Below are 27,998 nucleotides of genomic sequence, written 5' to 3' on the forward strand. Positions count from 1 at the left end.
GGTGGAATATTGTGTGATGTATGTTAGTGGGTGAGACTTAAGCTAGTGTGTGAGTTAGGTTACATTATGTTGTGTATGTCGCATGATGACGGTATCAAGCTACAGTAAGTACATTAAACTGTCACCGGCATTTAAGATTTAGACTGAGTGAGCCACTATCGGCAGATAAATAAACTGATGGATAGATTGCTCTGATGATTTCCAAAGAGAAACTACAGTGCTGCAGTAGCGGTTGGCATAAATCGCTATCACCCAATGAGGTTGGGAAAAAACACCTGTTCCACCAACTCCCTCTCATTCATTCACCATTACTGCCCACTCCTCGGAGATAAATGCCCGTTGTGTATAAGTGCACATATCCGGTCGCTTCTCCGTGGAAGATGGCCCGTCCTTTCAATGGGCGCATTGTTGTCTGTGGCTCTCTGATGTTGGCAGGTGGGCGCAGGGGATGAGGGTGCAAGCGGTGGTAAGGTCTGGGAACAACACGCACCGACCCTGGGCACGGGTCAGATTGCAGGGCTCTCTCTCTCTCTCTCTCTCTCTCTCTCTCTCTCTGTGTCCCTCTCTCTCCCTCTCTCTCTAAGCCTGCATTGGCGGGATCCACAGTCAATGAAGTATGTCTGTTGTTTGGGAAGTGTTCGTCATATCCTAGATGTCCTCCAGGGTTGCTCTGTCAGAGTTCAACAACAGGTCGTCCTGGAGGTCTTACTGTTAGATTGAAGTGTCCCACTTTTTTTTTCAAAACTGTTGTTTGGGAGGGACCAAACCATTCTTTATGTCTGTCACCTTGCCATTTTATATGTTATATGTCTGAGAGGGGAAAAACATATAGACTACACCTTATAGATACTTATAGCTAGTAATTGCACAATCCTTATGTTGGAGAGAAGATTCAAGCAACAGATTGCTGAAGCTTCATTCTTGTTAAGTACCGTATATATAGCACATGTCACAGAAATATTTCGGTGAATTTCAGATGGCATGTTCCCTCTGGTGGGCTTGTCAGCCAATCACTGCATTTGCCTCCAGGGGACAAGCTGTGTAAACGATTGGGCACCTGGGGTGTCAGTCAATGTCATGGTCCATCGAGCGATGTTATGTAACACAGGGGGTGGGAGCACTAGTGTCCGTGAATGATCCAATAAGTTTCTAAAGATAGATGGGGGGGTCCTGTCTGACTACATTATGAGTGAGAGTTTAGCAACATGTGTGTGAATTGAGGATACCAAGTTTGGCGTGTTGATGAAAGCATGAGAACACACCCTTCCTGGTAGTGTGTAGCCCTTGAGGTTAGCAGCAACTTGGGGAACGTGCAGAAACATTGAGAATGAATCAGTCAACCATTAATGAGTAAATAGCTGAGCTGTTTTCCCTGAAAAAGTCTGTGTCTCAACTGCTGATGTACTTTCACTATCGGTGAAGTACAGTATGAGATGGTGAGAATGTGGCTATCACTGTCTTTAAAAACCTATTATGGGAAACATGTGAGTTTTATTTCTAACTTTGTCCTTTTTTAAATCACTTTGTATCTTCCGCATTATTGCTGCAACTCAGAAACTCAGTCAGGAGGGTGTATGTCTGTACACTCCAAGGAACTGAATTAGTCAACAACACCAAAAACATCATAAATAGTGCCAAAAAACAGAAGCAGACACATAACTCAGAGATTTCAAGTGGACATGAAGTGGAATGAAACAAACACCAGGCTCACGAGACTGACCAGCAAGGCCCATGCAGTCACCTCATGCATACATATGCAAAGACCCCAGCTAAATGACAGATGGAATCCCTATGGTACACAGACAGATGGGAGTTTTGCATAGCAGAACAATGGCATTGTCCCACAAAGCTGCTGACTTAGGAGTGAGTGTGGGTCCAACCAGGGTGGGTAGCGATCTGGGTCTGTGCCAGGTGGATGGTGATGTGGGTCTACACCATGTCTATGCCAGATCTCCGTTGGGGTCGGATGCCATCAGAGCTGGATTCCTGCTGAGGTTTTTCCCCTCCCAGGCCAAGACCTGTTCGCTTAGCTGTAGCGGAGATGCGGGTGCGTGCGAGAGATGTTTAGATAGCATAGTCAACTCCACAAATAGCCACCATATTTGGCGGAGTTAGATTACGTTTTGCTTTCTTCCACAGAAACACACACACAGTCACACACACACACACACACACACACACACACACACACACACACACACTTACACTGTACTTCTATACTGCACTAGTGTGTGTTTTCCTTATTTCCCCCATGTGTAATATGAGGTATCTATTACACAGTGTTCACACTTGAAACCTCCTATTGCATAACCCATTTGCACCAAGAACACTCTGGACATATTTAGGTGGGAGCATGTGACTCTCTCCTCCTCTGATATTGACTAAATGGCTGATTATCATTGGCAGCTGGGGCCAGGACAGAGGATGGTTCAGGATCTGCCTTTGCATAGGCCAGGGAGGGACAAACTGTCCTGTGGCTCTGCTGAACACACAATGCACTGTAAACAATTGGCTGCAGGCTACTGCAGAAGAATGTCTTAGTGTCACTCTCACACACACACACACACACACACACTCCATGTGCGGGTGTCTGTGCTCCATGGGGTCAGGCACACACACCCAGAGGTCAGGATTCAGGAACCTCCCCACCAGCCAGTGCTGTGGTTGTCATAGCGCTCCGCAGTATGTGATTGGCTGGGAGAGCCCAGCCCACGACGCCTCCCACTTCACCATGGAGATGGTGTCAATGTAGAGTTGACCCCCAGGATCTTGGGAACATTACTACACACGTGGTCACATACTTCCTCCCTCTCTCTCTCTCTCTCTCTCTCTCTCTCTCTCTCTTTCTCTCTCTCTCTCTCTCTCTCTATTTATCTGTGTGTGTGTGTGTGTGTGTGTGTGTGTGTGTGTGTGTGTGTGAAAGGTGCTGTATAGCTTACTTTCCCTTTCAATGAAATTCCATTGCAATAAGCCAACGGACGTCTTGCGGAGGGATATGAAAGATGTTAATCAACCCGTTGCCATTGACAGCGGTGATTATATACTTTGCCTGTGATTATATAGATTTAACATAGGCCTGAACGTTGGGAAGGCCCATTCATGTGAATGGAACTTTCTGCAGCACTCCGAAGAGCTGTGTAATAAAAATACATACATATAAGTATCTGATTAGAGAAAGCTGCATGTTTGTTGCTTTGGTTGTTTGGTGGCACGGTCATCTGTCCAGATAAAGTAATACACCCATTCACTGTCTAAATTAAGTTGTTGGGGAGTTGAAAAGTTACTGGTGAGAAGTGACCTTAAAGGTCTCGTTTTCCTCCCCTTTCTTCGCAGTTGTGCTCGAGGCGCTTCCTAGAAGACCGGCACATGCTCCATAAAAACACTCTTGGGCACTGCGGCCGGCTAGAGAGCTGGCAGCGGCTCAGACTCGGATGAAATCGAGTTCCACACACACATCTGCATGGGAGTCCAGCCAAGGCAGCACTACCTCCCCACACACCATTGGCTGGGGTTTAGTGACAGGCGAATCACAAAGCACTCTTCAACTTTCCTCCCTCATACACAGACACTAAAACACACACACACATGCTCTTGCTCAGAACAGACACACACACACAAACTCCCTCACATGCACACACACACATATATAAACACACTGAGTGGGCCCCTTTTCTAGGAGAACCATCAGTGTGTTTCCGAGTAGGCTCGCCCCCACATGTGGAGCAGTGCCTCACATTACTGGAGTGCAGAAAGGCAAAACCTACATGACGACTTGTCTTCCCCTCTTCCACTGAAGACTTCTGAGGTTACTAGAGGACGGGTGTTTGTCTGTGTACTCACTGGTTGAGAAACACATTCTGGAGATGTCAGGCTGGATATACACATATTTCTCTCTCTCTCTCTCTGTCTCTTTCTCCCTCTCTCTCTCCCTCTCTGTTTGTGTGTGTGTGTGTGTGTGTGTGTTTTTACGGCTCGAGAGACATATTCTGGAAATGCTTTAAAGAGATAGGATATCCTTCTGCTTGGGGGGTTGACAGCATATGGGTTTACCATCGTTTGTTTCCATCTTTGGCTTGGTTCTCATTCGACGTCTCCGCTGAAGTTAGAGCTAAGGGGAAAGCTGCCTTCTGGCAGCCCATGGCCCTGCTGCATGCTCTGCTCTGCACACAAACAAACAAACAAACCTTGAGACGGGATGCCATTCCTGCACTAAAATAACTGATCACACACACACACACACACACAGCCTGTATCATTGCTCTGCAACAACGCCTCTGCAATGTAGCTTGAATAATATTCCTTATTTCTTTATTAAGTTGATTTGGATAAAAGTGTCTGGTAAATGAATACATGTAAATGTCACGAAGAAAGCAGAAAGAGAGAGAGAGAGAGATTAACAGGAAGAGAATGAGAGAGAGTGTGTGAGGGAGAGAGAGTGTGTGAGGGAGAGAGAGAGACTCATTTTAAAGCCCTTCTTTGAGCTCTAATTTAAAATCAAATGACATCATGCAAAGTCTTTGCTTTTGCTTGCCTTTTTAAATTAGGACCATTTCACCAGTTGAGAACAAGCCCCCCCCCCAAAAAAAAAAAAGTAGTGGTAGAGTAGAGGTCACTGTCAAGAGCCGTCACACATATATAGTCTTCTACTCACAGTTCTCTCCAATCCAAAAATGACCTTTTCTGGAATTCTGAAATTAAGCACATTTACTGAACCTGCACAAGATGTGAAATGGCCCTAACCCAGATCTGCAGATTTGCCTGAGGACCCTGTTCTGTTAAAACATTAGGTTACCGTTCTTTTAGTCCAAATATTGGGAGCTACCCCATGTACCAGGTGTGTGTGAAAAAGACTGTATATCTTGTCACTGTTTCTCTAACGCCTGTAACTTACAGCTACATGACTACATGCAGAAACTATGTGACCGCATGCAAAAATTCGTATGCAAGTAGACACAGAACACAGACACAGCCTTTCTATTCGTGTGGACTGGACTAGTCCACTGAGACCTTTAAACACTGTTAAAAAAATCTGTCCAGACTCTGAGTACAGTATATATAATCCTCACCACATTTACATCTATTCATTTAGCAGACGCTTTTATCTAGCCAGTTCCAAGGGCCATTCTCAGCTCATCAGAGCAACTCCGGTGCAAACGACCTGCAATTTATGACAACACATGCAAATCAACAAAACACTTGCATATAGACAAGACACAAGCAGCTTAAGAAAACATCTTCATCAATTTGACAACCACAAAAATGCATAGCCTACCTATTGTCCTGCAGTCAGACTAAACCATTTTGTGTTGTGTTGTGTTGTGCTGTGCTGTGTTGTGTTGTATTGTGCTGTGCTGCGTTGCATTATGCTGTGTTGTTTTGTGTTATGATGTGTTGTGTTGTGCTGCCATTGTGCTCTGTGCTGTGCTGTGTTGTGCTGTGTTGTATTGTGCTGTGCTGCGTTGCATTGTGCTCTGTGCTGTGTTGTGTTGTGCTGTGTTGTATTGTGCTGTGCTGCGTTGCATTATGCTCTGTGCTGTGCTGTGCTGCGTTGCATTGTGCTCTGTGCTGTGTTGTGTTGTGTTGGGTTGTATTGTGCTGTGCTGCGTTGCATTATGCTCTGTGCTGTGTTGTGTTGTGCTGTGTTGTATTGTGCTGTGCTGCGTTGCATTATGCTCTGTGCTGTGCTGTGCTGCGTTGCATTGTGCTCTGTGCTGTGTGTGTGTTGTGCTGTGTTGTATTGTGCTGTGTTGTATTGTGCTGTGCTGTGCTGTGCTGTGCTGTGCTGTGTTGTGTTGTGCTGTGTTGTATTGTGCTGTGCTGTGCTGTGCTGTGCTGTGCTGTGCTGTGCTGTGTTGTGCTGTGTTGTGTTGTGCTGTGTTGTATTGTGCTGTGCTGCGTTGCATAATGCTCTGTGCTGTGCTGTGTGCCTGAGGGGAGGGCAGTAGAATTGACCAGAGGCTTTCCCTCTCACATCTTACAGCCTTCCTCCCTGCACTCCCTCCCTACAAAACATTATTTATCTCCTCCCTGCACTCCCTCCCTACAAAACATTATATATCTCACTGTCAGAGGCGCTGGCTGCACGCCAAGTTAGCCACGTGAGGGCTACAATCATTGTGTGTGTGTGTGTGTTTGCATGTGTGTGTGTGTGTGTGTGTGAGGGAGAGAGCAGGAAAGACAGAGAATAAAAAGAGAGCATGTGCATGGGAGTGTGTCCATTTTCCTGTGTGCCTGTGTGTACATGAGAGAAAGAAAGAGAGAGAGACCGAGAAAGAGAGAGAGAGAGTAGGGCAAAGGAATCTCCTCAGCCCTGTAAGGTAGAGTGTTGTAGGATGGCTGAATAAGTGCCATCTTCTTAAACACTCAGAAGCAGCCCAGCCCTTTCTGTACACCTGAGTATGCAATGTGCTCTTTTAGCTTTACAGAGTGAGTGTGTGTGTGTGTGTGTGTGTGCTGTTATCTTGTTGCCTCGCTCTGATATGAGAAAATGATTATATCTGGGCATGTACTCGGGCAGAATAAACCTTCTCAAACTTGACCGAGGAGGGATACAGTCCTAGTCCTCAGTTGCGGTGCACCCATTACACCCACACCAGACCCGGGCCCTACCCACGCCACGCCAGACCCTGAACAGAGCGGCACCAGACTAGAGCTAATGCAGTTGGCTACAACTGGGAAGCAATGCTGACAGGATGAACCACCATTTCATGAAATTAAATGTAACAAATAAACTATAGCCTATAGTCTAATATTAGGCTACTACAGCATTCCAACATCCATTAATTTGAATTAGCCTATCTGGTGTGTAGCCTAGGACATAGCCTGACTGACAATAGGCTACATTTGCCTTTAGCATCCCTGGTTATTTGATATTTTTGAAACGGTACATTTTTTAAATAATGTGATTTTAGAATAACAAGGAACATGAAATGCCAGTTTTACCACGATAGACACGTGGTCAGATTGTTTACCAAACATCCAAGCTGCAAAGTAGGCTATGCGTAAACGCCATGTTTGGTTAATGCAACAGAACACATGATACCCGTGAGATAAATAACCAATGTTTCCTTTATGTATTCCAAAAGGGAAATCTTCACTGGTGATATTTCACTGGTTCCCACGGGGTCTTCACGTCCAGAAACGTGTAGTAGTTTTCGATCGGTGTTCTGATTGGTTCGCCGGAGGGGTTTACTCCCCGCAACGTCACCGGCAAAGGCAGGGAAGGGCCTCTTCATTGAAAGGAATTTCAAGTCTGTTTTAAATGCGATCGCAGTCGCTGTCAAGGATGAACGATCCTTGTCAACGTGAATGTTGACGTTGTTGATTTTTACAGGAGAATTTAAACATTTAAAAACTCTCGCGGTCGAATAGATGGTGGTGGGAAGACTCGAAGTCTTGCAGCGTTCACCCTCAAGAATGTATGTATGCTTATGAATAAATCCTATCCTATTTTATTATACAGACTGAGAATTAAGCAATGACATATTTTCTGTGTATATGCTACATCGAAGGTAAAATTTGCGACACTGTCTTAGTTATGTTAAATTAGTAGGCACTACAGAATGATTATTGTTGCCATTTCAGCGTAACGTGTTGACGAAGTGTTATTGAGCTTGTAAACATCAGCTTCTTGCTACCTCGTCGCTCGCTCGCCATTCGAATGACTCTCTCCTGACTCCCTGTCTGACTTCAACCTCATTATAGACCTACTGATTTGAACGATTTAGCATTTAACAATGTACTTAGAATTATACAGATTTATAGCTGCATCTTAAACTGATTATTGTCTGAATCTCGTCCGTTTTGGATAAATAGAGGTATTTGGGCTTGAATGCTAGTGTTTGTGTGCTAGTGACTGCTCTGTACTATGAATTATTACTGAGGACAAGCCATTTCTGTTTTGCCCATGTGTTAGGCAGGGTCACATTCAATAGGTTGCTGCTTATGACATTGTATTGACATGCTGAATGAGAATGTACCCTAATGACTTTTGGCATGATGCTTTAGTGGTCCTCTGACACTTTGGCAGTCATTCAGGAAGAACTGTTATTTAGCAATGACCTTTCATGTTGATTCATTTCATTTCCTGTGATTTTTTAATGCTTAGCTTGTGAAAAGTGTAGGGTATGACGTGTGTGTGTGTGTGTGTGTGTGTGGGTGCACATGTGTCTGTGTTTGTGTGTGTGTGTGAGTGTTTGTGTGTCTGTGTGCATGTTTTGTTGTTTTTTCGGGGGTGGGGACTAATTATGTAATTGTCCTCATATGCCACTGTAACAAGCTGTGAATTAAGCCTCACACTGTCCCAGCTCCATAAAAACAGTGCACAGCAAGCTGTTCCTAGCACCTGCGTGCCCTCCGCCTTCTCGTCATCACAGCCACACACGCGTGCTGGAAAAGCACAATGTGGACCCAGGGTCACTCTCAAAGGTTGCATAGCATGGCATGGCATTTAGAATGGGTGCTACGCCATGGCACCTTTGAGAATGACCCTGGGTCCACAGTGTGCTGTTTCAAAATTTCGCTGTTGAGACTGGAAATAGACTCACGGGTGAACTGCCATCAGATGAACACTCACACACTTCCTTCGCCATGCCAGATGACTGAGCAGGAGGAGGAATGGCGGTCTGTGATAAAAAGAGCTGGTAGTGGGCTCTGTGGTCGGACCTATCTCTGGGTTAATGTAAAAACTGAAAGGACATTACAGACAGTGCAAGATCATCAAATTTGCAGTGCATATGCGACTCTTCTAACGTGACGGCTTGCCTGGTTTTCTCTGAAGTTCAAGTGTAGACTTTAAACTCAGTTCCACTCACATACTGTCGGTAACCCTGAAGCCTAAATCCCTAAATTCACTTCAGCCCTTTAAAATGGTACAGTTTTTTTTATGTACGTTTAACACTTCAACTAAGGGTCCACCACACCCATGTGAACAGCCTCTTTGGAGTGCAGTCTAGGGGGAGACTTCTTTGAGGTCCCAGCTTTTTCTCTCCCGGGTTGCGTGACCGCTAGTGAAAACATAAGCAAGGGAATTAATCAAATCATGCCAATGTGACTTCATTCCTGAGAAAATTGAGAGGGTTTGCTCTTTGTCTGTTGATGTGTGTGTTCTGTGTGGACACTGAATCCCCCATTGGAACAATTTTGAAGTTTTATTTGTCTTTTGTCCTGATGAAGCTGTAACATCATGATTAAGCTGGAGTAAGATCGTTTCTTATAATTGCCATGTCATCCTCCGTCAATCGTTTGATTGGCTCTGCCAGAGCAGAGAACATTGGCCCCAGGCTGTTTGTGCTGTTTCATCAGGCTGAGGTATTGTGGGTCTCTCTAGTTCCAGACCATGGCAGAGATGTAGGCTTCAGACGGAGGAGGGTAATGATGGGCCTTTAATGATGGGCCTTTAATGATGGGCCTTAAAACTATAGTGATCTGGTAATTACTGCCCCTACCGCAGTGGATTTAATTTAACCCTTCACAACACACACACACACACACACACACACACTTACAGTACACACACAGACACACACACACACACACGTCACACTGTCTCTCCATCTCTCTCTGTTTCCCCTTTCTCTTTCTCTTCCTCTACATCTCTCTCTCTCTCTCTCTCTCTCTCTCTCTCTCTCTATCTCTCTCACTCTCTTTGTGTTGCATTTCCTGTGAGAGGCCAGTGCATGAGACAGTGTGGTGATGTCGCTCGAGGGGAGCCGCACTGCTTGTTGTGTCTGAGTGACCTCAAAACATTCACTCCGCCGTTGTGCAGCTTTAGGCATGTTCTCTTGTGCCAGTTTGAAAGAGCCAAGCTGGGCTGGCCACCACAGTGGTAGCATTCCCAGGACCCCACAAATGTGCATCAGCTGGGCATCAGTAGCACACTGCTATTTGGGTTTGCAGTGAAGGCACCTCTCCCCTACACAGACTGTAGGAGTTTTGAACCCTCAACAAGATTGGCCCAAGTTCGATTCCCTGACTATCAGAAGTCTCCCACCGTTGTTAGCAGGCTTGTGCAAAATTCCAGAATTGAATTGAAACTGGCTCTTAAATTCCAATTCAATTCTTTGAATTTGAATTTCACTTGCATTTCAATTGAGGTAGCAAACAGGAAGCAGAATTGCAATTTGAATTGTGCACAACCCTGGTTGTTACCAGAGGTGGAAAAAGTATGAAAATATTGTACTCAAGTAAAAGTACCAATACTTTGATTAAATATTACTCAAGTACAAGTTAAAATACTGATCTGAAACTGTACTAAAGTAAAAGTAAAAAGTAGTTCATTTAAAATGTACTTTAAGTACTTAGTTCCTTTTTTTTGGGGGGGGGGGGTTACAGAAACCAGACTTTCTAATGAGGAGACTCAGCACTCAAAAAATCCCCCATAGTAATGCATGGGGTTAGTTTGTAACGCCAATATGGCAGTTGTCTACACATATCACAACCCTTCCACGGCAAAACGTTGACATGTGAATACATTGCGCCAATCATGTGGTGTGTTGTAAAATACATTGAGCCAATCATGTGGTGTGCTGTGAAGACATCGTGCCAATCATCTGTTGTGATCTTGCCGCTGAGCAAGATTGGTGTCGGAAGCCTTACGCACACGCATTTCTGCTGAAATAGATGCACGATAAGTGCCCAAAAAGCGTTGCAATATGGCCTGCCGAGTGGAGGGACTTGCCTAAAAGGACTTTGGTCCTAGCTGGAATTGCTGCAGCCAGCAGCTAAGACAGCAATGTTCATGCTCCCAGTGTGTAGCGCTGTAGCTGCAGCAACTTGAGCTATAGGTAAAACCGATTGTTTCAGTTTTGTTCATACCGACAGTACTCAGTGACGTTGAGAAATGGAGATCTATGTGAAAAAATGTGAAAGAGTTCTCCTTTAAGTTTGAGCAGTAGTTGATTTTCAAAGTTAGTTGCACTCATCCTTGATCGCTTTGCAGTGAACAGTAATCCAGCACAACTGAAATGCCCCTCACAGGCAGCTGAGGCAGGCAGGCCAATGTTGAGTTGCAGACAGTTTTTTTAGATTTGGAAACGAGCAGAAGGTTCAGCACATTAAAGGGCGTAAGTATAGGGCCCCAATGGAGGAGAGGGCCCTTGAAAAGTGGAAAACGGGGGGCACAACATTTTCACCAGGCATTAGTAATAACTCAGGTAATCCACACATAAAAAATCTAAACAACTCCATAAGTAGAGTCATGTGTAATGAAGTGGAATAACACAGGGAAAAAGTATTGAACACGCTTATAAGAAAAGCACTAAGGCAAGGAAAGGGAAGGAACGAGCTGGAATCTGTAAGTAGTTAGAGAGTAGTTATTCTTTCTATCTGTGCAAATTAATATAAGCTTGGTTAGTAGCCTACATATTGATGGGCTATAAAAAGGTTTTTCATTACCAAGGTGTCACACAAGAAACATTTCATGATGGATAAAAGCAAAAAGCTCTCCCAAGACCTTTGCAACCTTATTGTTGCAAAACATATCAATGAAACTTGTTACAGATGCATTTCAAAACTTCAGAATCTTCCAGTAAGCAGCATGGGAGCCATTATCTGCAAGTGGAAGGAACATCACTGCATCATCAACCAGCCATGCACAGGATCTCCTCGCAATATTTCTGACCAGGAAGTCAGAAGGATAGTCAATTCCAAGGGCCAAGGACCACTCTGAGAAAGCTCCAGAAAGACGAAGGCAGCCAATTCAATTTAATTAAATTAAACAGTTCTGGAAGTAACTAAAGATCAGGATTCACAAGAGGGACCCCTGGAATCTGTTTAGAACAATGGGCCAAAATCACACCTGATACTGCGACTAATAAGTTTTGTCATACAGGAAATGTCTTGAAGCTGTCATTACAAACAAAGGCTTTTCCACAAAGTATTGAAGAAATTTCAGTAGGCACGTTCAATACTTTTTTCTGTGTCATTCCCACTTTATTACACATAACTGTTATGTTTGGATTTTTTATGTGTGTTAATATAATGTGTGGTGAAAAAGTTGAATAGACTCACTAACCCTAACCCTAGGAAGTTCAAGCTAATTACTGAAAAAAAAAATTAAGTGTTCAATACTTATTTCCACCATATATTTTTTTACCTGAATATTTTAACTTCCAAATTAAATGTAAAAATGACAGGACTGCCTGGATTTTGTATACAAAACATAGTGAAAACTGTCTAAGGTCACTCACACTCTCCCTTGCTAAAGAGCTAAATGGTTTAGTCCGCCTGCACGATAGTCTATCTTTTGTTTATTTAGTTGAGCATCGCTAGTAGTGGACCTCTAATTGTTGTGCTGCTGGTGCAATGTCTTTCTCCAAGAAAGCCAAGTCAGGTTACCAAAAACAAAGGCCGAAACAGGAAAAATAGACATCAAAATAAGGGGAAACAACTAATAAACTTCTTTCCAAAGAAAGGTGAGCACAAACGTCAAAACACGAAATCCCATGGTGTTTGCTTGAATAGGCTATCTCCGCAATCATTAGTGCTAAAACGAACTGAGACAACCCATTGAAATAGCGGAAAATACTGTACACTTTCATAGGTTAGGCTACACATGTAATCTGAGGCATCTGGTGATCCAGCTCCATCTCCATCACTTTCAGAAAGACTGCATGGCGCCAGCTTGATTCATGTTCTGTTGTAGGCTACATGCTGATCATTATCACTAGGCTAGTGGTTTAGGGCGTGGTTTTTTTTCTCTCCCTTTCTGTTTTCGTTAGTCTTAACTTTTTTTTTTACTCAAGTAACGGATGGGATTTTTGATGTAGCGAAGTACAATACTTCACTCAAAATGTAATCAAGTAAAATTTAAAATACCAATTTTATAAACTACTTAAAAAATACAAAATACACAGAAAAACTACTCAATACAGTAACGTGAGTAAATGTATTTCGTTACTTTCCACCTCTGGTTGTTACTATAGTGTTCATTGCTCCCTAGGATACTAGTCATTGCTCCCTAGTATACTAGTATACTGTTCATTGCTCCCTAGTATACTAGTATACTGTTCATTGCTCCCTAGTATACTAGTATACTAGTCATTGCTCACTAGTCTCCCACCGTTGTTAGTATACTGTTCTCCTTGGGCTGCAAGTTGACGCACTGTCAACATAGTGTTATAACAAGGTGAAGGCAAACATGTTATCATCAGTCAGGGAGTCACTTTAGTGTTTCTAATCCTATTTTACAGCACTTAGACAGAGACAATTGACCTGCTCTTACTGGGGAAATCCCCTCTCTCTCTTTCTCTTGCTCTCTCTCTCTCTCTCTCTCTCTCTCTCTCTCTGTCTGACAGACGCAGACCATGAACTACGTGGGGCAGCTGGCCGGCCAGGTGTTTGTGCAGGTGAAGGAGCTGTACCGAGGGCTGAACCCAGCCACCCTGTCCGGCTGCATCGATGTGATCGTGGTGCGGCAGCCAGATGGCACCCTGCAGTGCTCGCCCTTCCACGTGCGCTTCGGCAAAATGGGTGTCCTCCGCTCGCGGGAGAAATTGGTAAGAAGCCTACGCCACAGAGAGTCCGACATCGGCCCCAGAACATTCCCTGCTCTGGGCTGCATCCACTGCCCCTGCTCTGGGCTGCATCCACTGCCCCTGCTCTGGGCTGCATCCACTGCTATCTAAATCGTTGTGCTGTCAGCCTACATTAAAATGTATTGTTATTAAATGTAATTCAATTATAATGCCTTTGTTAACACATTCTGTTTATGTTTACGGTATTTGGCAGACATTTCTGTCCAAAGCGACTTACAGTATAATTATCGCACTTTATAGTGTAGTATAGTGGGAGCAATCAATTCTAAGTGTAGTATGCATGTGTAGTATGCAGCATGTGTAGTATGCAGTATGTGTAGTACGCATCAATTATAATGCTGCAGATCAGTGGCAAATTTGGGGCCAACGTCTGTGTGTTCCATCACACGTCTTGCTCTTGGAGTTAGAGCTGCTTATGATTGCAAGAATACAGGGATTTATCATCTCTTAGTAAAATCAGCTCAAAGACAAAGGCGGGCTCAGCATCATATAACTGTCATTTATCATAGAGAGCAAAGGTAAACATGGCGGTGGCTGTGGTAAATGTGTTGACCTAAGTAATTGATATCAGTAGGGGAGTGCTTATCTGCTGCTGCTGGTATGGTGGTGGGTTTGCATTGAGTGAGTGGACATGTTGTATCTCCTGTCTTATAATCACGATGTCCTGTGTTATTTTGACCAGGTGGACATCGAGATCAACGGGGAGCCTGTGAGCCTGCACATGAAGCTGGGCGAGAATGGAGAAGCCTTTTTCGTCAAGGAGACTGAGAACGACCAGGTATGGAACATGTGCCAGAACCGCACGGGTCCCGTGTATGAATGTACTGTAGACAGAATGGAATGTTGCTGACATGACATTATGCTCTGCGGTTTAGACAAGGGTTTTTTTTTTTATCTAAACAGATGGCAGAATTCTGCTCCATGTCAGTCCTATCACGGCTTGCTGTGTGGCACAGGCGATGCTTTATATACCCTTGAGTGTCAAAGCTGTATTTTCTCTGAGAATATTTGAATGTGTGTGTGAGCACTAGGCACGTGCCTCCTCTGTTCTCTCTCATGAGTGGAGCAGACAAACCTCGGGCCGAGCCCTGCGTTGTGTTTTGCGCTCCACACAACGCTCCATACACTCCATCAACCTAACTGAGCAAACAAGCAGAAAGAAGAATTCTCCAGCAGGAAACCAAACTCTGTACTGCGAAGGTGCTTTATTTCTGTCCGTGTTACATAAATGACGATATGAAACACCTCTCCTTTTAGGCTGTCTCTTTTCAGAGAACAGAATCTTCTGCACCACAGAACTGACTGTTTCACCTTAAACTAAAGAAAAATCCTGAGGTGAATGGTTGTATAACACACAGACACTCACACATGCACACACACACGCACACACACGCACGCACACGCACACGCACACACACACACACACACACACACACACACACACACACACACACACACACACACACACACACACACACACACACACACTGCCTTAACACAGTTTATTATTGATCACCAAACAGAGGCTGCTTCTCTCAGCGGCTTGCTGGAGTTGTGGTGAAGTGAACACATGGTTTGGTTTCATGCTAGTTCTGTGTGAACAATCAATGTCACAGTGTGGTGGCATATCAGTTGGCTATCTATCTAAAAATGGACCGACTGAAGCCGAGAGACTGGTCATGGTGCTCTAAGCATGCAGAGATCCTATTACTGGAGGGAGAGAGACAAACAGAGAGAGAGAAAAAGAGAGAGAGAAACAGAGAGAGAGAGAAAGAGACAGAGAGAGAGAGGTGGAGAGAAAGAGAGAGTAATTTAACAGATCTCATGTTCTTGCCGTTCTTCACTGTATCATTCACAGTGAAGGACTCTCCCAGATGGCATCCGTTTCCGGATCGGATCTGGCCATGTTGTGGTCCAGATCTGGCCCTGCATGGTTAGATGTGTTGCATGGTCAGCTGCCCGACACCCGAGCTGCTGCATGTCTGAGCATGAAGCAGAGGAACACGCATGACTCATATTCAGGTCACCAGCAGTGACAACTGCTATCTTAACAGCACAATGCAGCAGTCAGGGCGTCATGAATTATTAAAGCGCTTGGGGTCCTGGCAGGATGCGCCGCTGGACGAGTGTGCTGTTATTTTGCTCTCCTCTCTCTGCTCGAGTGGAAATCCCTCTGCGCTTTTGGAGCATTTAGCGTTCGGGGATGAGAGAGGGACAGTAGCTCCAATATGGCTGGACACCAGAGAGGAAGTCTGGCCCACTTCCTGATGATGAGATTTGAAGCAAGTGAAGCGAGCAACGTTAATCTGGGGCAGATTAGATTGTGGATTCTGATCGATGTGTTGCAGATTATTATACAGGCTGTCCCATCCTGCCCCCCCCCACACACTTTGCTGGAGGGCATCTAATTCCAGGCTAAAAATAACCCCCCCCCCCCTCTCATAGCAGCCTCTTCATATGTTGAATGCCCCTATGTAATGGTCAGTGAGAATTACCTCTTGTTTCTTTACATTTTAGTCTCTCAGCTCTGAAATGTGTGCTATCAGTGAGAGTCCCTTGGATACGATACAAGATATTCCATCCATGTTTGTATCAGTTTATGTTCAGACCTGCAATGTGCAGGCTTATGGAATGTTACAGATTTTGATCTATGCTTGTGGATCAGATGAACTATCAAATGTAAAACTATCAAAAAGATCAAATGTAGAATGAGGCTATAAAGGGATCCTCCTATAGCTGCTGACAATGATAAAGGCTTCAGAGCATTCTTACACACCTTCCCTGCACAGTAATTCACATCTGTTAAAAGTGAATGAACAGTATGATTGTGTTATTATGGTATGGCAGACAGGTAGTTCCCTGTCCTGTCCTCTGTCTGTATGCTAGGCTAGTGCTAGCCCCAGGCTAGGAGCAAGCATCACCGGAGTGTATGGGACATTTGCTGAGACATGCACAGACTGCGTTAGGGCGCGAGTGCCAAGTCTAATCTAAACACACATGTTAGAGAGACTGTTTCTGCTGCACGTGAGCTGTGTTCGCCAGGGTCATGCAACTCTCAGAGTGGGCCTATGGTATGTGTGGGCTGGCCTGACTGACAAAAGCTGCCTGCCAGTTACATTAGTCTGACATTGCTTACTGGAAGTTAATACAGGCCACAGGCTAAGCTAGCCTATAGGTCATAGGGACACGTTAATTATTAATCAGGTACAGGTAGAGGTGCTCTATGGGCATGCTTTTCTCTGTGTACAGGTAGAGGTGCTCTATGGGCATGCTTTTCTCTGTGTACAGGTAGAGGTGCTCTATGGGTATGCTTTTCTCTGTGTACAGGTAGAGGTGCTCTATGGGCATGCTTTTCTCTGTGTACTGTAGTGAACAGAGTGGTGCCTCTATCTTGAGTTATACTTTTCTCAGTCTTTGGTGAGGCCTGAGCATGAGCAGCTGTTTAAAAATACGGAAATAACCAAAATAAATGTTTATGTACAGTATATTGATGTTCGTGTTGATCGTGGGAATTAAACTGAATTCTTCACCAACTGTTAGATCCATATTAGTAATGACGAGTCCCAGTTTAACTTTTTTCATGCTTCAGTGTCAGGGATTGAATTGAGGATTTCTCTCTTGAATTGGTTATTTCTGTCGCTCTTTGCCACACAGGGAATGGTGCCAGCTTACCTGGCCACCTCGCCCATCTTGTCTGAGGGCAGCGCCCTCATGGAGTCCCAGCTGGGCAAAGGGGCGTCCAGGCTCAGCGACGCGTCCCCCGGTCCATCTGTCCAGACGCTGGGTCCATCTCAGGCCTCGGGGGACGGCAGCAGCACGCAGAAGAAGCGGAGGAAGAGACGCAGGAAGTCCCAGGTGGACAGCATGCGGCGGGACGACACAGAGGGCTACTCGGAGGACGAGGACATGTTCACCATCGACATGAGCTCAGACGAGGAGAGGGAGAAAGAGGGCAGCAGGTAGGGGACGAGAGGAGTAACACCTCACTGACCAGTCTCGTGGATAACTCACATTTTGCATTTACATTTAGTCATTCAGCTGACGCCTTTACTCAACGCGACTTACAGTGCGACAAATATTTGTGTCTTCGTTTTGGAAAGGCTTGTGCACTAGTGATAGCAGTCAAAGTTAATGTTTTATCACAGATTGTGCTCGTGGTGTTCAGAGGGAGACATTATGCAGTTACAAAATGCAGCTTCATGATGAGTCATTTGCACTTGATTAGTTCATCCACACACTGAGGACATGAATGTGGGAAGGAGAGGACCGTAAGGACACTGTGACAGTGGGTTGCATCAAGGTCTCAGTAAGATAGCTTCACAAACTGAAGGCTGCGTTTGATTGACTACAGTAATTTCCTGTGTATTAGCCGCATTGTGTATAAACCACAGGACAGTGTTTTATGCAAGTTTTTTCTTTGTACTCACTTTTTATTGTATTTGGTGGGTAACAACATATATGAAAGGCATTGTTACAATACAGATACACAAACCCAAACACCCCCACCACCACATGGGACACAACACAACTATCAGCGTAGCACCGTCAGTATAGAACAGTCCACTTAGTTTCTCTCCAGTAAAATGTCTTGAACTCTGGCAATTCCATTTCTCCATGTTTGTATTGTCCGAGGAGTAGCGCCATTAATCTTGGCAGAAGAAAGTCTAAGAAAAGAAAATAATCTCTAAGAATGTATTCAGCCAATGCTTATGGGCTAAGTTGTGGGGTGGAACCCAAACTTCAACAACTTGATCTTTTTGGCTGCTGTTAGACCAGCTAACCAAATTTTTCTAGACCTTTCATTCATGCATTCAAATTAGAGTCATCATTGAGAAGGCGTGTTTATGCAAGTTAAAAAAACAAAGCAATATTAATACCATATTAACTGCCCCCATGTATTAACCTCATAGCTGAAGAAATTTTGCAAAATCAATGTATAAACCGCGGCTAATAGTTGTGAAATTACGGTATGCTGTGGATGTGTTCTCCACACACATCCATGCATTGAGAGCCAGCCTGTTCTCATCTCTCAGTAAATCCTTCATCCTTTCCTCAGCCTCCGGCTGTGTGTGTGTAAGACACTAAAGAGGATTCAGAGTTGAAACGCTAGCCTGACCCCCGGAGTCCGGCGTCGCTGCCAGACCCTGCTGTGACTCGAGCATTTGGAGCCGTTCTCAGAGCTTAGAGCATTTCCTGTGAGATTTGAGCGTGCTCTGTGGAACAGCCCTGCGCCCAATCACATGCAGGCCGTCACTGTGTACAGGGGTCATCCGAGGTGCTTTATTGGTCAGCCGCAAAGCGACATACAGATCACTGTGTGAAGGGAGTCTGGATCGGTTCATATCAAATTTGAGCTGGCTCGCCATGCTAAATGCTGTTAGCCTTACAGTCACACACTCACTCACACTGAGGGTTGTTTGTGTTGCAATAGAAGTCATTCTGGGCAGTGTTGGCTTGGCCTGTATGTTCTCGCTACAGTTCAGTGGCAGAGGGAAAGAAGGGAGAGAGAGAGAGAGAGAGAGAGAGAGAGAGAGAGGAGGAGAGAGAGAGAGAGAGAGAGAGAGAGTAGGAGAGAGAGAGAGAGCGATGAAGGAATAGCAAGTGAGCTTTTTTTAGTGCCCGGTGCCAGCGCGGCCCTAAACGCTGGAGTAAACAGCCCCACTCCCCGGAGCAGGGGGACGTTTTCCACGAAACCCGACGCGCTCTGCCAGGTCCTCCCTTCATGCGGCGCGGCTCAAGGGAAGCCTTTTGTGGTCCTCTGGCAGTCTGACCTTCTCCCTTTCTTCCTCCTCCCTCTCTGAGCCGGACAGCGGAGTCTGGCTCATAAACAACCACATCTTAACACCCACCCCGACTGTGTGTCCAACACACACACACACACTCACACACACTCTCACACACACACACACACACACACACACACACACACTCTCTCACACACACACACACACACACACACACACACACACACACACACACACACGAACAGGAAAACAAGAAAACTGTTGAGTGTGCTGTGTAAGAGATGGGGTAAAGGTCATTGTCACAATTCATTACATCTCTGTGCTGCCATGGACTCCGAGTCTCAGGTAACAGTAATGAATTTAGCTGTCTGCCCCGGGAGTGATAATGTTTTTTATTTACCCGGGGCTGGGGTAAATAAAAGAGAAAGAGAGAGAGGGAGGGAAGGAGAGAGAGAGGGAAGGAGGGAAGGAGGGAAGGAGGGGGGTGCATGCTGACCCTTTTGCAGATGAATACAGGGCTTGTTTCTAAGAAGAGGCTGATTTGGAGGCATTCCAGAAGCGCTCTCCTTGGAAACCCACAATGCACTGGGTCTCTGTGGGATAATAACTCACTCAGCCTGGTTGGCCTGAGACAGCCCTGGCAGGAATGCATGTGTGTGTGTTTTTCTTCTCTTGTGTAGTTTCTAGCCACTTGTTGTGTTCTTGCTCATGTGAACCTGTGTCTTGTACTGTGTGTTACAGGGATTCATCCTGTGACAGGTTTGGCGAAGGTCAGACAAAGGTCACCTCCAGCTGTACCTTTATGCAGAGCTCAACGTACACACAGGCGGATGGGGGCTGGGCACACACACAGAGGTACTACAAACTCAACTGCAGTATCTGGACATAACATCAACAGTCAGGGTGACCTATACTGCAGCTTGCTGCTGCATGCAGAATATGTTTTTATATCTCAACTCTTAACTAGCCATCCCTGTCATGGATATTAGCCTGATGTAGTCCAGGTCAGGAGTAATCATGAGTTGATAAATCCTCACCATGCACACAGAACTACAGGCCAGTCCCGGCCCTGTCACTGCAAGCATCTCATGCTTGATCACCCTTAAGCACACTGTGGATTTTTATTTAATTTATAGTATATTTAGTATTTAGTTTTGTTAGTTTTTCTTATCTTTTACTGTCTCTATTGTACAGTGGAGTTTGGTTATATGTTTATACTTATATTTACCATTTCTGCTGTAAGGGCATGTTGTGTGTAATGTATGTACAGTATGCTACTGAGACCTTGAATTTCCCCTTGGGCATCAATAAAGTATCTATCTATCTATCTATCTATCTATCTAAATTGATTTCAAATCACCGTTATTATTTTCATGCATATTTTTTGTATGATTTTTGTCTTAACTTGTGGAGTTGTTTTTAGAGACTCGATGGGATTCTGATGACTATTCTGACGTCAGAGCAAGGCCAAGCATCTGAGCCAGAGCAAGGCCAAGCTCTGTTTCAGAGTCTGATTCTGTCTGTGTGTTTGACCTTTGACCCTTGATCCCTCTCTTTTTAACCCCCAACCAGACTGGAGCAGACATGCACACTGCCCATCCCCACCGGTGGAGGACTCTCTGTCTCTCTCCCACCTGATACATCCATCTACCAGAACATCCACAGGTACACACACACACACACACACACACTACATTCTATAACTAGATCCGCAGGTAAACAGGGTGGAATCCGCAGGTAAACAGGGTGGAAAGCTAGAGGAATTGATCTAATCCGATCCGATCCTAAAGGATGATATTTGAAATCAACAGCCAACTTTCCCTTCCTTGCCTCTGGAAGCACATGTTGATTGGCTGGAATAGTTACTGGAATAGTACTGGAATTATGGGAATAGTTAATGGATTTGTATAAGCCACTTAGTCACTAGCTACTTAATTACTAGCCACTGACAGAGCTAGAACTGTGTATGAACTCCGGGGTTCATAGGACTGTGAGGGGCAATATGCTGAATTTAACAACAAGGTGTCTTGGTCTAGAATCACAGACAATACTTTTAAAGCATCCCCCCCCCCCCCCACCACAGCCCCAACGAATCCCTCCCGTCGACGCCGAAGAGTGACTCGGAGCTGACGAGCCAGATGGGCAAGGCCAAAGCAGACAACCCTGAGATGCTGTGGGCCTGGGGAGAACTGCCGCAGGCTGCCAAGGTACTGCAACACTACGCCGCGCCACAGCGGCATGGGGACGCATGGGGGCTCAAATGCCAACCAGTGGGGGTAGCAGCTCTGAGAAATGCCAGGCTAGCGGTTGGGAGGACAGGGTGTTCTCTTTTTCTATGGAGAGATTAGAGGGGCCATGTGAAGAGATTTCCAATGGGGACTGATGGAGCATCTGTGAATGTGAAACTATATAATACATTACAATGTGATATTACAGATTCAGTAAAAACTGAGTTTACCTGCTACTTTGCAGAAGATTTCATTGAGACCTTTTGAATGTAGCCTAGCTTAACACATGACGGGTCTTGAACTGGGAATGGCAAATCTACCTTTGACACTCCATCCTGTTTGCGTATTTTAATCTTTGTCTCCTCTCATCTGCCAACCCCAGCCGGCGTTCCTGAATGAAATGCCCGAGGCCAAGTCGATAGCCCCGGTATCCATCCCCGTGTCCGAGAGCACCCACTTCCGAACCATCTCCAGCGCCGCGCGTCCAGAGACACAGACAGCCGACGCCGGACCCCCCTCCCTCTCCCTCTACATCCCCAGCCCCAGAGCAGAGCTCGCGGGAGAAGAAGCAGGGGCAGGAGATGAGGTTGGGGCGACAGCGCCACCCTCAGCCATGGAGGTGGAAGGGATCGGAGCAGCGGCACGTCTGCTGCATGACCTAGAGGACGGCCGGGACAGCCCTAGTGGACGAGCACTGGGCAAGACAGACTCTCCGTCCAAAAGAAAGGGTAAGAGAAAGCCAGTACTTCTGTCCAGTGTAGCCCTGCTGTTACAGTTTATAGATGATTACGAAGTATGAATACAGCTGCAGGTAGTTCATAGCAATATGTATGGTGATATTACATTACATTACATTACATTACATTATATTACATTACATTACATTACATTACATTTGGCTGACGCATTTTTAGCCAAAGCGACTAACAACATGGTAAACAGTTTAAGTTTTAGAGCAATTCTCAACAATTTTAGGACAATTTAAAAACATTACAGTACAGTAAGAATAAGTGCATCAGTGAGTGCTGTTTTTAACAGTTACTTATCAGTTTATATATATATAAACAGATATAGTTACAATATTAAATCTACTTGTAGTCATTTAGCCCATTCAGCATGGCATTAAAGGAATCAGTACTGTATAGTTCCAGTATGGTTTCTTGGTACTGGCAACGCCCCACCAGCTCAGTTCTTATGGTTGTTGTACGTCGGTAGATAAAAGAAGCCATCACCTGGGTTCGGACGGCGTCTACCTGGACGACATCACAGAGCTGGAGCCTGAGGTGGCTGCCCTCTACTTTCCTAAGAGGTAAAGTGTCACTTGTGTCCCCCTGAGTCACTTCACCACATCACATGGCATAGGGACAGACAACATCCACATCTCAGCAGGTAGCAGTGGTATTGTAACACCTCCATTTATCACCCATTTCGTCCGAAAATTCTAAAACAACAATGTTTTTTAATACTTTGATAAATGAACCTTACATTTTTCAGTAGCCATAGGTGTGTAGATTTGAACAAAATCTGGTTTGGTTCTTACTGGGGCTTTTACTGCCTGAAATATCCGATTTTGTTTACCACGCTCGGAGATTAGTGCTGGACTGGTGGGTTGTCTACTTTCACCCTTTCAACGCACATGAACAGTTAGACTGAGTTTCTTTAGGAATCCGCCGTCTTGGTTTGTACAGAAATGAATAGTAGGTGACACATACACGCAAGAGGACAGAAACACAGGCTGGTGGTATAGGGGGCGATCCGATAGTGATGGGGAGGTCGGGGGGGGCATACTGCCGATGACTAGGGTCGGTCAGTCCCGTACACTCTGTGCCCTGGACACATGCCTGCATCTCAGCTAAAGGCTGCTGCGGTGCCAGCAAAGCTTTTTGGAGTACTTAAGCCAGCTGGCTTTGGGCTTTACTTTCTGATAGTTATCGTGATAAAAATCGTTTTTCAATCAGGAACTAAAATTTCAGGACACATCTTAAAAGACTTCCAGAAAAGAAGTATCCTGGCCTGCCAACTATTGTGGGTGCACTCTACTCATTTAGGGAAGTGGGGGTAATCTTATGGTCTTACACAATATTGTCATAAAAGAGAACAACTTTTACATCAGATTTTCATCCCCATCGTTTCTATCTCGGGGCTGATGTTTGACTAGAGCACCATTATAACAACATCATAACTGTGTAATTGTTCACATACTGGTATTCACCATATAGAACATGGAAGTATTTCAGTTGTTCTCTATAGGAGACTGTGTTGTAAACTATGTTCTGAAGGCCTGTGCTGTAGTTCTAAGATCTAAAAGCCGTCTTCTCCGTCCTCATTGTGCAGTGAGGGTGTTGGTTCAGGACAGCCGGGTCAGGAGGTGCGAAGTGCCAACCAATCACCTCAGTCCGTGGGCAGCAGCGGCATGGACAGCGGGGTGGACAGCTACTGTGACCAGACTGGGGACCTTCCCTCTATTGCCATCTCCCTGTGTGGAGGACTAACAGACAACCTGGAGATCACTAAGGGTAAGTCAACAAGACACATGTATGTACTGCTGTATATACGATATACTGCTGCTGTCACACTGCCTCCAGCTCTCTCCATTTGACATGGTGACTTAGGTGTCAGGGCATGTTTGGAGTAGTTTTTATGATCAGACATGTCTGATGTGTTTGGGGTCTGACATCTGAGACGTGTTTGGATGTGTCCCCTTACAGAGCAGTTTGAGGAAAAAGCCATATCCTACCGGGAGTTTGCAGACAATCCAACAGTCATCGATGACCCCAACCTGGTTGTGAAGATCGGAACCAAGTATGTATCCCTAAAGATGTGTGCCTCTGTGTTGATGATAATTAATTTCTGACCCATTTAAGAATTAATTACAATATGAACAGAACTGCCTCAGTTTTCAGTGCATTTAATAATGGTAACCTACATGTCTTTGTGGATAGCTCTGAAAGGATTTCTAAAATGCACAGTATGTATAATTCAATTAAGTATGATTTAAATGTCCTGTAGATGTATAAATGAATAATGCCTTTTTTTAGGTATTATAACTGGGCCACTGCCTCTCCTATTCTGCTGGCGATGCAGGTCTTCCAGAAGCCTCTTCCAAAGGTAGACTACACTTCTCACTCACTCGCTCTCTCTCACTCACTCAACCTCTCACTCACTCGGCCTCTCACCCACTTATTCACTTACTCACCCACTCATACACTCATTCTCTCACTCACTCACTCACTCACTCACTCTTTCATTCACAGTGTTATCTTTGCATTAGTACATTCAGGCCACAGGGTCTGTCTCTAAATTCAAAACATAGACAGTGCTACCGACCTATTTTTTGTTCACTTAGTCCTAAAGCGCCACCTCCTGGTTGATTAATTGCAACATTAGCCTTTGCATGTGAACATGTATACCAGTATTGCAGTAATATATAAACATTATAGTAAATACTGTAATAAATCATTACAGTAATTCCAATCCCATAACACATTAATACATAAACATTACAGTAATTTCTATCCCATAACACATTAATACATAAACATTATGGTAATTCCTATCCCATAACACAGTAATAAATGAACATAGTAAAGCCTATCCAACAGTACTGTACCTGCTGGGTGGAGTCAGCGTCCACTGTGTTGCGTCCCTGTCTCGGCTCCCTGGTCTCAGTGTCATGTGACCTCCTGACTGACCTCCTCCCTCCCCTGACTGTCCAGTAAACTTGCTTCTTCCCTCTGTTTCTCCCCCTCTCTACTTTTCTTTGGTTGTGCCTCCCTCCCTCCCTCCCATGGTCTTGTTGTTGTTGATGTTGTTTGTTTGTTTGTCTGTTTGTCCCCATTTCACTGTGTTTCTGAAGTACTCCTGTCTGCACTATGTCTACTCGGCCCTGGGCATCTTTTCATACTGTGTGCCCAGCGTCTTCTGGGCTCAGCCAGTGTGTGCTGCTGAGGTGCACAGTCTCGTCTGTCTCTGCACGAATGCCACTCCCATGTCCTGCACGCTTTCTACTTATAGTCCTTCTCCTTTCCTGCTCTCTTCGTTTCTTGTGTTTTCCATATAGCAGTGTGCACATTTTTTTCCTCCACCTCTTCCTCCATTGCGTTAGAGTGTATGTGTGTGTGTGTGTGTGTGTGTGTGTTTGTGTGTGCGTGTCCATTTTGTTTTTGGTTTTTGCATTTGAGCATCAGGACCCTCTGTGCCTTTACTCCAGGCCACGGTGGAGAACATCGTCCAGGAGAGGATGCCCAAGAAAGGGGGCCGCTGGTGGTTCTCATGGAGGGGGCGCAGCTCCAACTCCAAGTCGGTACGTGCAGAGCCCGTCTACTTATTAGACATTCTCTGGTACGTGTGACCTGTACTAGGACTAGGGCTGCAACGAACGATTCTTTTTTTCGATTAACTCTAGAAGCGCCAATAATTTCATAACTACTAGAACTTCCGAAGCGGCAATTTTGACCCTTTTTGAACATTTTAAACTTGATATTCAACCAGCAGAACTGTTTTGTTTTTTTTTTGTTTAAAGAAAGTCATTATACATGCCACTCTTTAAACGGTCAAAAGGCAAAAGACCTGTCTTGGCAGTTGTAGTGTTAATCAATTGGTTGTTTGATCAATAATACAAAATAATGTCTAACAGTGTTTCCAAAAGCCCAAGATTATGTCCTCAAATGCCTTGTTTTGTCCACATGACAAAGATATTTAGTTCACTGTCCTAGAGGAGCAATCTTAGGGGGCAGCCTACAGTACATCTGTGGGCTTGAGAGAGGAGCAGGCTAGCAGGGAGCCTGAAACTCACAGGTGCTGTGGTCAGCAGGGAGCCTGAAACTCACAGGTGCTGTGGTCAGATGCTAATATGCCCCTGGAGAGGGTAGAAAGGTTTGGACAGAGAGGTTTAATCACACACTTCACACATCAGTGCCCTCTGGCCTCTAGAGCTGTAATGGTTTGCTGTGAAATCCATTAACTTGGACTTTTACTTTTAAAACAAGGTGGGAAGGTGAAAGCAGCATTATACTCTGGTGTTGGTCTATTGATGCATCAGAAGAATCATAATTAATTGTCTTTGGGTGACTTGAAAGGCATTTATAAATACAATGTATTATTATTATGATTATTATTATTATGAAGAAGAATCAGATCATTAGAATCATCATTACTGTTACTGTTCTGATTCTCTAGGAATCCACATCAGAAATGGGAGCTGACGAAGGCAGCCAGTCCGCACAGGCCGACTCTCTCAGGTAACTTTCCAAACAATGTGTACCCTCTATTAGAATGTATATTTAATGTCATGCATTTTTCTGACATGCTAACTTCCAAACACTGTGACTGTACCCTCTATTATAATCTATATTTAATATGCATTTCTCTGACATGCTTTTAGAATACTTCTCATCATTGACAAGTTCATACATTCTCAAGCAAAGAGCACTCTTTAAATAAGCACTGCAGTGAATGTGGGCGTCTCATTGGTGCGTTTAGAATGAAGGACGATTCCTCAAGTGACGAGGACAACCAGACCGCCCGCATCGGCTCGAGTTCGTCTCGAGATGACCCGCCACTGACCCCGAGCAGCATCTGGTACCGGAAGACGCTCCGTTTGTCCTCTGAGCAGCTGGTGAGTCCAACGCCTCACACACACACACACACATACACTGCTGCTCATATGCAAGATAGCAGTTACATAATGACCCATTTAGCCTAGTTAACCTTCATGGCTGACTGAGATGTGTGTGTGTGTGTGTGTGTGTGTGTGTGTGTGTGTGTGTGTGTGTGACAAGCCTACAGCTGAAAGAGGGTCCGAACGATGTGGTGTTCAGCGTGACCACCCAGTACCAGGGCACCTGCCGTTGTGAGGGCACCATCTACCTGTGGAACTGGGACGACAAGATTGTCATCTCCGACATCGACGGCACCATCACCAGGTGACAGGCACTCACCTGAGCCACACTGGAGCCAATTATAAATATCATATTATATTTTATGTTTGTCATCAAAAGGATTTTCAGAGGCTATAGCATATTATCAAGGCCTACGAAGACCTCTATATCCACTGAAAATTCGTACTTAATTTCCCTAAAAAATCATTGTTGTACAATGTACTAATCATCTGCATTTTTCTGTTGACTGGACTAAAACTTTAAAGTCCTAAATGAAATATCAGTAACATCTTATCTAAGAGACTTGTGCTGGAGTGTTAGAGCATCTGTTAAGGCCAGCTATTTTTAACTGTGGTTTGTAACAGATAGATAGATAGATAGATAGATAGATAGATAGATAGATAGATACTTTATTGATCCCCAAGGGGAAATTCAAGTAACTACGTCATGAGAGTGCCTAATTGTTGACTGGTGTGACCATTCCACCCATTCAGGTCAGACACACTCGGACACATCCTCCCCACGCTAGGGAAGGACTGGACGCATCAGGGGATTGCTCGCCTCTACCATAAAGTCAGCCAGTGAGTACCCTACATGGGTGGCACTTTCTCT

General features: G+C 44.9%; 1 protein-coding gene across 3 annotated transcripts in view; it reads left to right on the forward strand.

The window, feature by feature from the left end:
• Positions 1 to 27,998, forward strand: part of lpin1a (lipin 1a) — a 33,881-nt gene that overhangs the window by 506 nt on the left and 5,377 nt on the right. For 2 of the 3 annotated variants that reach the window (XM_048227549.1, XM_048227547.1), the window contains exons 2-17: positions 13,296 to 13,496; positions 14,218 to 14,313; positions 17,190 to 17,494; positions 20,021 to 20,134; positions 20,852 to 20,944; positions 21,363 to 21,486; positions 21,890 to 22,235; positions 22,723 to 22,816; positions 23,842 to 24,023; positions 24,216 to 24,309; positions 24,546 to 24,615; positions 25,718 to 25,810; positions 26,686 to 26,747; positions 26,989 to 27,124; positions 27,283 to 27,431; positions 27,881 to 27,967. In XM_048227549.1, the coding sequence (XP_048083506.1) occupies positions 13,296 to 13,496; positions 14,218 to 14,313; positions 17,190 to 17,494; positions 20,021 to 20,134; positions 20,852 to 20,944; positions 21,363 to 21,486; positions 21,890 to 22,235; positions 22,723 to 22,816; positions 23,842 to 24,023; positions 24,216 to 24,309; positions 24,546 to 24,615; positions 25,718 to 25,810; positions 26,686 to 26,747; positions 26,989 to 27,124; positions 27,283 to 27,431; positions 27,881 to 27,967 (2,246 nt within the window). Of the gene's footprint in view, positions 1 to 7,189; positions 7,419 to 13,295; positions 13,497 to 14,217; positions 14,314 to 17,189; positions 17,495 to 20,020; positions 20,135 to 20,851; positions 20,945 to 21,362; positions 21,487 to 21,889; positions 22,236 to 22,722; positions 22,817 to 23,841; positions 24,024 to 24,215; positions 24,310 to 24,545; positions 24,616 to 25,717; positions 25,811 to 26,685; positions 26,748 to 26,988; positions 27,125 to 27,282; positions 27,432 to 27,880; positions 27,968 to 27,998 lie in introns of those variants that run through there. The other variant, XM_048227548.1, reaches the window with a different exon arrangement.

The sequence above is a fragment of the Alosa alosa genome, chromosome 19 (assembly GCF_017589495.1).
Source record: "Alosa alosa isolate M-15738 ecotype Scorff River chromosome 19, AALO_Geno_1.1, whole genome shotgun sequence".
NCBI classification, from domain to species: Eukaryota; Metazoa; Chordata; class Actinopteri; order Clupeiformes; family Clupeidae; genus Alosa; species Alosa alosa.